Below are 12,531 nucleotides of genomic sequence, written 5' to 3' on the forward strand. Positions count from 1 at the left end.
AAAAAAAAAACAGCAAGGGACATACATTGGATCTCTTAAGTATATATGACTAACCTTGAAGTAATGGAATCCAGTATTGTTCTGAAATCAAATTAAGATTTCTGGTGGTCTGAAAACTTCATTATTAGGTTATTTTTTTTAATTGCTTTTAGTCTCCATCAGAATAAAGCCATTAAGCTGGAAGATTCCCAAGTCCAGCACTGCTTGTATTTCAACCAGGGAAATACAGTTTTCAGAACATCAGCCTCTGCCTTGTCCCAGACTGACCAGTCTCAGACAGGTAGAGAAAGTCTTTCTGTTGCTCTAGCAGGTTACTTTGGTAAGTCAATGAATGTTCATTAAGCTAGTGATATTAATTGAAAAAGAATAGCAAACGTTGATGAAATTTTCACCTGAGAAAGTGCCACTTAATCATATTTCTGCCCTTCAGCATCACCACTGGGTGTGTAGGACACTTAGAATTCTACTATAGTGTGTGCTTTGCAATGAAGAGAGGTGAGCCACAAAAGAGACTTTATTTCAGCCTTGTAACATTTCCTTGTTTGTGTTTACTTAATATAAGTTGTCAAGGTGGAAATAGAGTAGCCTAAAAAATCTAAATTGACAATTTCAGGAGAACAATTTATTCTTTAAAAGCAAGACAAAATACCAACCCCAGAGTTTTGTCTTCCTAAAGCTTTGTAAAATGAGGCAGATGAGGAAAGTTTTATCCATGCATAAGGATGACACAACTGTAAAGGTGACTTATTTGCTCCTGCAAAACAGGCCATCATAAAATAGTGGCACTCCACTAGTAATTTTAATACCTTTGTATTAATATGGTCACAGAGATAGATTACAGTAAATTCTAAGTTTGGAAATATTAAAATTAAAAGAAATTGCTGCTGATCCAAAATCACCGAAGCAATCAAATATGGATTTGCAACATTTAAACAGAGTTTGCTCTATGGAGGGTGTTGAATGCTGTATTTCTTGCTGAAACAGAATGAATTTATTATTTAATTTGTATGCCTTTTTCCCAGAAGAAGCTTGTTTTCCTCTAGGTGTGTGTATTTGAAAGAGAGAAACAGATGCGCAGAATGAAAATGGATAGCTAGGCAGAAGAGGATATCCTCATTTTAAGGTTGTAAAAAAAATAGTGGTGATTTTTTGAGAAAGTTTTCAGGCACAGACGTCTGTGCAATCATTAAAAGAATTGGGTCCTCTGAAGAAAACACTCCCTTCTTCATTCTCTGGTCCTTCAACACATGCCAGTAATTATCTGTGTTTTGCAGATGCTTTCAGGCATCTAACTTTGTTACCTCTTAGAATAATAGAGTTGCAGAACCAGAGGAAGATAACATGTCCTATGAGAATGAAATTTGAGTATGAATAATACCAAGTTTAGTGTTTGCTAACATACAGTCCAATGAAATTTAAAATTACTGTTATTTCTGCTAAAATTGTTCTGTTTTATATAGGACATTGATTTCTCTGTTAGGTGAACCAGTGGTCTGTGAAAGCAAAGGAAATAAAGCTGTGTTTGAAGGTGAGGAAAAAAAGAACAAGCAAAGCAAAAAGGAAATTCAGTGTTCATTTCACTGGGCATCTGCTTGTCCATCATAATGTTTAGCTAAAGAAGAAGCAAGTTTTCTAGGAAAGCATGTGAAATTTTTTTACAGTTCTTGATTCTCTGAATGTGTATAGTAAAATTGTGTTGCATCTGAAATCAGAAAATCTAATCTCTGATGCATTAGGTTTTGCTTCAGAGATGCTTTACAAGCAATCTGAGTTAGTATCTTTTTCAATGGCCTTCCAGTTTGTAATGTGGATGAGTATTTATTTTCAGTGTTTAGACTGAATTTCCTGAAGTTTTACTGGTACGACTTACTCCTTTTTAATAAAAGATCAGAATTTTTACAGTCTTTCTTGAAAGTGAGAAAATGTAAGCTTAAGCAAAGCCCTGACTGCCCTGCAGCCTCCATTCACACCACTCAGTGTCTGAGAGATGCCGCTAGCTCTGCTGTGCGGTTTGTGAGACTACTGACAACTTCTGCTGGTGCAGTCTGGGTGTGCCGTAAGGATAATCATATCTCAAACTATGCTGATTCAAGGAAATTGAGACTCTGCTGTTGTTGGGCAGAAAAAGGAAATAACAAGGCAAGCAAATCTGAATTTGTACGCACAACTAATTATGCAGTGAATTAATTCAGAGATGAAATTTCTTTCTTTAAGATTCAGTTTTCTCTGGGTTGGAGATATAAGGTGGAAAATAAAATGCCTGTTAGAGTTCATAGCATCTTACGTTATTAAGCTTAATACAAACAGTGATTAATTAATACTAGTTAACTCTTTCTTACTGCTTGGATAGGCACTCATTTTGAACAGGCTGTTCATCCTATCCAGGACAGCCTGTGGCGTTGAAGAAAACACCAACACTTCAGCACCGTCTTCCAGAGCTGAAAAAAACACTGCTGTTACTGTAATTTAAAAAAATATAGTAAATAAATTATGAGTGAAAAGAGGCCCATGAATCCATTTTGAGAATTCCAAAGCAGTAATTAGTATGTTGGTGTTTTTAAAAAATATTTCTCTGTAAAATATTTTTTTAAAATTTTGAAAAAATGTGCCTCAGGATTGGGGTTTATATTTTAATACTTGAAGACTTTTTTTTTTTTTTTTTTTTTTTTTTTTTTTTTTTTTTTTTTTTTTTGCCTACAGGTATTATACCTCTGAGACATTTAGAAGCATTTAAAAAGCTTCAGGAATAGTTCAGTACAGTGCAGTGATGACCTCTGCACCCTCTGTTAATGGCATCTAGAAATAGCTTCACTGCGTTAGCTTCAGCTGAGCAATAAGCTCTTTGCTGTGGGGCTAAGATCAGTTCTTGCTTCTCATTTTGAGCTTTGGAAGATCTTATTACCCCTAAACTCCTACTTTTTTTCCTCATTCTCAAAAAGTTTGAGTCATAAGCCTACCTCTTCCTTGCTCTTCATCAACATTTTATAATAACTTACATAAATGTGGAACTCTTGAGATTGTAAATTTTAGATTCATAACCATCCTCACTGGGGTAGGGGAAGTAGAAAAAAAAAAATCCTAAAAGTAATTTGAAACAAAGGGCTGTCTCAGAGTGTCAATGGCAGCTCCTTCCACTGTGTTGTGAGGCTTTACAGCTTCCTCTTTGTTACATGAATAGTAGGATGTTCTGAACCGTAGGCAAGGAAGTCATTGTATTATTTTCTCCGCACAGGTCAAGGAAGGGAAATGCAGGCAGTTGCATCTAGTTTTTCTCACCTGAAATAAAATAAAACATGGCCAACAGAATAGCATTTGGAAACATTTTCCTAAAAGAAAATGTCTTAGTAATTTTCTAACTGAAAAATAATAAGGGTTTTTCTTACTAACTGATCAGCTTATATTGTATTGTGGGCTAAAATACAAAAGTCCTTAGCAGCCAATATTATTTTAGCCCTGATGCTACCACTTTTGCTGACATTCAGCATCAGGAGCACTAGTATGTTTTGCATAATCGCAATACGTGATGATCCTTTAAACTGCGGATTACCGTAGGTTAAAAACACCTGGTCCTATATTATCTCCTGTGTTAGCTGGGTGGCTGGTTGTTGTGTGGCTTTGGTTTGCCTTTGTTGCATAACTGTGCTAGAGAAATGTAAAGGTCAATCTGAAGTTAGCAATTCTTTGCTTAGGATTGAGCCACAGATACAAGGACACCTCTTGTAATTATTTCCTATTTGTTTTCTACTAGTTTTAAGGATTCCTCGAAGATGTTTATTCTCCCAGAGCACTTTTGTGAAGTACTTTGGTTGATAGCATTTTAAAAGTGTTTGTGGTAATTTTACTTGTAGATCACAGTGGTGGTGATGTATTGAATGTAGTGGTTCCTTGTGGTAATTCCGGATTACTGAAAAGGAATTCCAGATTACTGAAAAGGAATCTAGCTCAGTAAAAAGTATTACAGGAATTAAAAAAGACAGGAGAAATTGGGAAAATTTTGCCAGATATGGTGAATACTATCATATGCTGGACAAAAATACATACAGCCTGAATAAAACTGAATATTTTTAGCAGTTAGTGTTCACATTTATTGCAAGACTGAAAATGTGTAAGACACAAATCACTTTGTGGTACACAGGGAATAATTTTTATAGTCTGTTTCATAGAGTTTCTGAGAACCAGTTAGAGGTACATTGCCAACTGCTCTCTTCTCTCAAATTATAGTTTAATCTTTCCAGGTGTCTCTTGGAATAAAACATTTTGAAACTGGGAATTCTCATGCTGTTCTTAATGCTATGCTGCTTTTCCTTTAGTATGTTTTACAGTTACAGATAATAATTTATATTCTCTGTAATATTTGGTAATATTCTGTAATATTCTCAGATGAGTACTCTGTAAACTTAGGAGTATTTGCTTCCAAGGTAGACATGAAAAAAATGGGAATTTATAAAAGCTAGATCTTTGTGATTGTTCAGCCTGGAGAAAGAAAAGTTTCAGTGTGACATAAGTGTGTCCTTTTAGTACTTGAAGGGTGCCAATAGGAAAGATGGATAGAGACTATTTTCAGGGGCCTGTAGTGACAGGACAAGGTGGAATGACTTCAGAATGAAAGGTTTAGATTAGGTTTAGATTAGATATTACAAAAAGATTTTTATTGTGAAGTTGGTGAGGCTCTTGCACAGTTTGCCCAGAGAAGCTGTGTGGATGCCCCATCCCTAGAAGTGTTTAAAGCCAGGCTGGGTGGAGCTCTGAGGAGCCTGGTCTAGTGACAGATGTCCCTGCCTATGGCACAGGAGTTGGAAGTGGATGATCTTTAATGTGCCTTTCAACCCAAACCAATCTATGATTTTATGATCATTTGGTAATACAAGAAGCAATCTCTGAAATCTCTGTGATCTATATTCTCTGTGCAAGTCTAGCAAAAACTAGGCTTGTGATTCTGAAATGTTTTATGGACAGTTAAACTATTATTTTTGCTGGTTGCCATGAACCTTTACCAAAGATGAGGGTGTGTTACATGTCAGGAGGCTGGTATTAATGTGATGGAAGTGGCCTGCAAGTCAGTGTTGAAGTGTTGTGCTGATGGTGTGTCCATGACATGCCCCCTGCAGCAGGCCCCATTATGACAGAGGAACAGAGCAGAGAGATAGTTGTGGAACCACTGCTGCCCCTAGTCTTCTAGAAACTATGATGAGTCCAAGGTTGTTGGTTGGTTTCTGTACCTCTCCAAATCAATTTTAGTTGACCAGATCGTGTTCTTGAGCAGAGTAAGAGATTATGCATTGGGTTCAGGCTTTTTTGAGTATCCGTTTCATTTCTTTTACTGCTTAAGAATAGTTTTGTTTTTTTTTTTTAATTATTTAACATTTAGGATTTATCATAATTTGCTTAAAATCTGGAACATATGGCTGTCCTCTAGAAATCTTCCATCAGAATAGAAATTCTATGTAATGGGTGCATTTATTCAGCATTTCCATCACAGATACTAGAACTATGACTCTGTCCCTCTACCACATTGTATCAAGCATGGTTAGTAGTCTAACAGTATTAGAGGGGACCCTTTAGATCCTTCCAGAGCAAAAATAGTGAAACGCAGTACCCCTTTCTATTACTCTGCAAATTGCAGCTATTTTTTCTAACATTTCTTAGCTAGCTCTGAAAGAGTATAGACTGTGAGGTTGTAAAAATGCATGAAAGTTCAATTAAATGGATGAAGGTTTTTATGTTATCTAATTATTGTTTCTGTTTTTTGCTTTGCTGCTTTTTTCCTCTTCCTGTAATTTTATTCCAGCATTGTAGTGGTATCAGTACATTTGAAAAGAGATAGTGACATTTAATATATCCATTAGGTATTTGGCTTTCCATTTGGACAGAAATCTTAGGAAAACTGTTGCATTACTAACACACTTCTGATTGGCACAAGACATAATTTTTATCTATATAAAAGCTCAAAGAGGTTTTGACAGGAGTCTGGATAAATCTGCTCAGTGCCACACGTGCCCACCTTTCAGTGGGTGATATATCATGGACTGATAGGCCATAGTACTGCGTTTATTCTACATGCATGTTTTTGAGAAGGAAGGCACATAAAGAAGTATGTTAATTGCAGTGTCTTTACTGACTATGAATATGCTGAATGAATTAAAGCAATAAGAATTTCTTTAGTAATAATAAAATCTGGTTGTGAGGTTGATGGCACGATAGGGACCATTTTGTAATATTTTACTGCATGACATCAACCATTCTTTTTCTTCCTTTTTTCCTAGGTTTTACTGGGACTTAATCATGCTCATAATGATGGTTGGAAACCTTGTAATTATACCAGTTGGAATCACATTCTTCACAGAACAAACAACAACACCATGGATTATTTTCAATGTGGCATCAGACACTGTTTTTCTATTGGACTTGATAATGAATTTTAGAACTGGGACTGTAAATGAAGACAGCTCTGAAATAATACTGGACCCTAAAATCATCAAGATGAATTACTTAAAAAGCTGGTTTGTGGTTGACTTCATCTCATCAATACCAGTGGATTATATCTTTCTCATTGTAGAAAAAGGAATGGATTCAGAGGTTTACAAGACAGCAAGAGCGCTTCGTATTGTGAGATTTACAAAAATCCTCAGCCTGTTACGTTTATTGCGCCTTTCAAGACTGATTAGATACATACACCAGTGGGAAGAGGTAAGATTTATATGGTTATAGCATCATTCAATAAAATCTTATTCCTGCCCAACACTAGTCAATCTCTGTGAAGAGCTGCACCAGAACAAGAATGTAATACAGCTTTTCCTCACTATCTGGTGTAATTATAAACACATACTAGTGGCAATGCCTTTTTGGACAAAACCAGCACAAAGTAAACATCTTGTCTCTGCTAATGGCAGGGACCAAAATGTGTTTGGCATTGGTACGATTTGCATGGATGGACTCCTAATGATGTTACACAATGTCCAAAATATTAGAATAAGGCTCGAGAAAGGAATACTAGAAATTTTGACAAGCACCTAAACCTGCACTAGAGTTTGATGACTAGCACTTAAATTTATTAATACTGTTGTAGTCACAGAAAACTTAAACTTGTTTGTATTTTTCTATTTTAGAAGAAACTGAAACCATCTACCATTGAGTAAATTTCCTAGAATACTCATTGTTTGAAGGCTCTATGTAGGATGAATATCATAAATACTGGCCTTCTTTACGAAAAATGGGCAGTTCAAATTTCAAGTCACTGCCTTCTAAACTGTCAACTCCACTGTTTCCAGGCATGATGTTATGCTGCCTTTCAATTTGGCATAGTGACTTTTCCAGGAAATTATAGCATTCCCCACTTTGGCATATTCATGGCTAGGAAATGTTTGCTGAATTGGCACATACCACCATTTTGTTTCTTCCCTGTCCTCATTTCTGTAGTTCTGAATATCATCATGTGTTTTAAACAGAAGTGCTAAAGCCATAGGAAAAATAACTGCTGTTTTCTAAACCTTTCTTGCAGTAAGCATAAGGAGAATTATTTTGTAGAGCATTATCATGGAAGTAGTATTAAAATTGATTTCCATAAATTTATTTACCTATGTGATAAAGATTTATTTAATTAAATGAATATTGAAGGACTATTTGGTACTATTTTTGGTGCTTTTTCTGCTGGTTATCTCTAGTATAATATGCACTGTCTGGTTTAAGAGGAACCTAAAAGCAGAGCCATCTCAAATAAAGTCAGATTATAATTTAAAATAGCATGATGCTTGATGATGCTAAATATCAAAAGTCTAAAAAATTTATAGTAGTGTCTCAAAAAGCCCCTGAAATAGGTCATTATTTTTTATTACTCTATTTGGTAAAGCTACTTTGCCTCTCTGTAAAGCACTGAAAAGATGTTTTTGCACAGAAATAGAGCACTGTAGTTTTTTTACTCAATTCAACTAAGGCAAATGATTAAGCATATTTTGCAGTTCTACCATAAAGCTGTGCTTTTGTCTCCTCTGTGCTTCACAGAGAGACAACCTTCTGAAATAAATTCAGTGACATTATTTTCTGGCAGCTTGAGTTAGTCGCTTGCCGCTGTAAAGGCCTACTAGGCAGACAAATAAATTCCTTTTTTCCCTCCCTTCTTTCAGTTGTCAAACAGAAATCAGGTATTCTAAATAAAAATAGTTGAATTGGCCACTAAGTGGGACTAAAAATGACCAGAGTATGTGGTCCAAATCAGCAGTAGCTGCTGTTTGGTCCATTTAGCTAATGGCTGCTTGATTGCAACTTCACCTTTAATTCCACTAGTAAAATTTGTGAAATATGTTCATTGGCAGGTAAAAGGAGATCTAAAGGTAGTGGGTTTTTTTGTTTGTTTTTTTTTGTTTTTTTCTTTTTTCTTTTTTTTTTTTTCTTTTTTTTTTTTTTTTCTTTTTGGGGGTTATTTTGAGCCTGTAATAAAGCAGCAAAACGTTTGTTGGCTGATTTTGAAAAAAATTCTCACATGCAAGAACAGACAGAAATCTATAGTCTGAATCAGGCTTTGATAAATCCCAAAATGAAATGTGTGAAAGCAAAAAGGTAGGTTTTTTTGTTTGTTTATTTATTTTTATTTTTGTTTAGCAATTTACATGGAGCAGAAATGCAGAAGGTCATGTATTTTCATATAGGGCTTTCTGGAAAATGTGTGTTACAATATCTTAATGTTTTAAACCAGACAAAACTACTGATTAGGGATGACATCTGCTGAATTACTGGGAAACAATAACTGGATCATCCCATGGGGTAGTCAGCGAGACTGCTGCTGGTTTTAATGTTCTCTGTATGTGTGTGTTTGCACATGGACAACAAGGAGCAACTGTTAACTAATTTTTATGGCACAGAACTGGAGCCTGTTTGTGTGTGGTTAAAAGGATTTAATAGTTTTTGCGTACGAGCTGACACATTGGTTTTAAATGTGGTGCAGATAAATCTGAAATATATGTATTTGGTTCCAGAATAATAAGCATTAACTGAAAAATACTGAGAGGATAGCCAGCAAAATCAATCTTCATAATGTGCCAGGAGAATACTTAGATAACTGTTATTCATGGATAACTGATGTATGAACAACCCAAGTTGTATTATAAGGCAGTTATCCCTGTATTTCTACATCCTCACATAAAAAAGGCAGGCTGACATTGTTTTAGCTTTTCTTCCCATATATGAAGAGCTTTTCTTCATATCACATATGTGGAATTCAGGTGGTTGGTATCCTGAACCTTAAAATGAGCAAAACTTTAAAAGATTCTTACCTGGCACTGGTGAAACATGGTTCCTTTTCTTTATTTATTTCCACATCATTTCAGTCAATTAAATTATGATCAAGCTGCCAGCAGTCACCTAAAGTAATTTTAATGTAAATAATGTATGCATTGCGGAAGCTTTCTCCTCATTAAGTGCAATGGAACAGCTATAGCCTGTGGTGGAATATATATGAAAACTGATATATTCATATCAGTCTGATGTTAATTACTTACCTAAATGAATGGCTGAATGGAAATGGGAAGAAACACTTCAAAAAAGGGACAAGAGATGTGTGGGCAGGAAATAATTTACTGAATATGCAAATTCACACTTCCCTGAAACTGCTTTTTAGCTACAAATTGTAATATTACAGTTCTTTAGACTAAGATATTGAAAATAGATCATATATTTACTTAAATTATATGCAAAAAAATTATATTTAAATTGATGATTACAGAAATTATAATTTTGCAGTAATTTCTGACAGGGGGATTGGTTTGGATTTTTTTTTTAAATTTGCATTCCTAAAAGTACTAAACAGGAGGTCCTGGACCTAATTATTATTTCCTTTAAGTTTTATGAGACTACCTAAACTTCTGAATTTTTAATGTCTTTTTACATAGGCTTGCACACAACTAGTAGATTATTCTTAGTTAAATATGCTCATAGATCAGTGAATAATTAAAAGATACAAACAATTAAAATAGATTCATTGTTTCATGCTAAATAATATGCCATTTTGCTTTACATTTACCTATGATACTAGTTTACTGGTTCTTTAAAATAACGATATTTTCCAATAGCTGCATAAAACCCAGACTTTAACAGCTTTGTTTATAGCTATTCTAAACACAGACAAGACCTAGTAAATCTACTAATAAGTAGGAGTGGTTCTTCCAAAAGGGTGTCCTAAGTCTTTTTTATTCTGGGATGTCTGATTATGTAGAACTAGAACCATTTTTAAAGAGAATCAATGCTTATTGCAAGTTGTATAATAAAGGTTACATTCTGCAAAAAATCACATGGCAAAATGTGAAAAAAATTGCAGCCATGTCTTATTTTGGTTTAACTTGTACTGAAATCTGGTTTTCAATTTGCCAAACCTTTTAGTGTTTCATGAAGCTACCTAAGTATCGGTGTCCACTCTAGTTGTTGATAAAGTTCTGGTGTTTAACAAAACACACTCCTCAGCATATCACACCGACATACCATATTCCAAATTTGCTGGTTTATTTTTGATAATCACAGTAATTCAGGTTCAGAAAAGCACATAAATAAAAGCTTGCTGGAATGCTAAGACTTAGTAAAGTGATCAAAAATTAAGTGTGTGACAGCTTTGCCAAATCAGGTCCTGCATTAAAGGTTTCATCTGTTGCTCCCATGCTACCAGCCCTGATTATCAGAGACCACCACTAGGTGTCCTCTCCTTGTTGTTCTGTTTGTTCCCAATGGTACAAAAACACATATTATGTGTCTCTATGATGTTGAGCCATTATTATTTCCAATATAAAATTATTGTAAAAGAAGGTGTACCCAGACAACTGAAGAAAACTCCTACTTCATTAGCCTGATGTTTTTATGGTAGGTACTTTCTTCCCCTACAAGAAAACCAAGCAACTTTTTCTTTCACCTCAAACCAGATAAGAATTCAAGGCTTTTTTCGCTCCTCTTAATCACTGACTTTTTGTGTGGGAAGGAAGAGATGATGAGTTAGGTGGGTACTTGGTAGTGTTGGTTGAAAACTCTTATCTTTACTGACTGGATTATTAATTTATTTTTATTTTATTTTAACAGGACTCTGTCTACAAGATGTGGTTTTCCTATCAATGATGATGTTTTACAGTTTGACGTTTTAAAATTAATAACCTTGTGGAAAGGGGATGTGACATATTTTGCTTTCTTTTTATTCTATTTTAAGGCATGTTTTCCAAGGAGGTATTTTATAGTACATTTTCTAGGCCCTACATAGTTGTTTCAATTAGTTAATTACTGCAAATAAGCACACCAATACAGGTTGAATGGCAATTTTGAAGTAAATTAGCTGAAAGTAGGACACTTTTTTACTATATTTTAGAGATACATGAACCAAATACATGTTGTCTCTTAAGGAGTGAGGGGAGGATATTTGTTAAGTAACTTAAGGGGAAAGAAGACCTTAAGGGGAAAGGAAAGTCTACCTTCTTTTACTGGCACAAAGTCTGTGAATTCTGCAGTGGAGCTCTGTATTGATGTCTTCTGCCTTCCTACCATCAAGAAGATGAAAGTAGGAGAAAGGAGAAAATCCCCAGTTCTAGAGGAAGGGAAACAGAAACACAAGCATTGCCATTTTTTTTCCCACCTTTTTGGAACGTTATGCTTGGCAAATGCTTCATGTATAAATTAGCGAATTTGTGTCCTCCCACATGAAGCCCATGACTGGGGCCACATCCAGGTTTGCTTGTGGGTTCCTCTTTGCTCTGCAGTCTTCCCTACCAGATCATGATGACCAGCTCTGGTCAATAAGTCCTTGGCATGTGCTGAACAGCTGCCTCTCTATTTAATCTACAGGGGGAAAAAACCCAAACATGCTGTTTGGTTGCATTTTGAATTGAAGAATTTGGGAGTGCTCCTTGCTCATCATTGCTGTAGGAGACGAGCTCCCCAGCTTTATCAGAGCAGAGAGCTGCTCAGCCCTGTTCCACTGAGGGAATGTGTTGTGCTAGCTGTCAGTTCGTTCCTGGGTGAGACTTGCAGTGCTGTTATTCCTCCCTAATTCCGTTGGGATATTGGCTCATGGATAGTCTGTTTCTATGACAGCGAGGTCTTTTATCTGCACAGAGTCAGAACCTGGACTACTAGCCCTTTTTTTCACAATTAAAATTAGAGAGTATAAAGGCATTTTCTTTGAGACTGTTGGGGCTATGTCTTGATAATGTAGTTCTGGTTTGCTAAGTAGAATTTGCATATGTGGATAGAACTGAAGGTAGGTTACATAAATAAGAAGGTAAGATACCTAAATTCTAACATAAAGTGTTATACAATATAAGTGAACTTGTGAATAAAAAAGTTTTTCATCACTCTCATGGATATATATAAGCCATGGTGCTGTTAATTTTTTTCTTCTTTGACATGTAACTTACAAGGCTATTGTCTGTATTTTGCTGAACAGAGCACCTAATACAATCTTTACAAAACAGTTAATGTTCCAAATGGTAAATTATGATGGATCTCATTTCATGTAAACCTTTTTGTTTACATGAAATTATGCATATTTTAACATTAAGTGGATAAATT

General features: G+C 35.3%; 1 protein-coding gene across 1 annotated transcript in view; it reads left to right on the forward strand.

Moving 5' to 3' along the window:
- Positions 1-12,531, forward strand: part of HCN1 (hyperpolarization activated cyclic nucleotide gated potassium channel 1) — a 187,827-nt gene that overhangs the window by 17,445 nt on the left and 157,851 nt on the right. Inside the window, exon 2 of the mRNA XM_054004200.1 lies at positions 6,264-6,687. Within this exon, the coding sequence (XP_053860175.1) occupies positions 6,264-6,687 (424 nt within the window). The remainder of the gene's footprint in view (positions 1-6,263; positions 6,688-12,531) is intronic.

This window comes from Vidua macroura, chromosome Z, assembly GCF_024509145.1.
Source record: "Vidua macroura isolate BioBank_ID:100142 chromosome Z, ASM2450914v1, whole genome shotgun sequence".
NCBI classification, from domain to species: domain Eukaryota; kingdom Metazoa; phylum Chordata; class Aves; order Passeriformes; family Viduidae; genus Vidua; species Vidua macroura.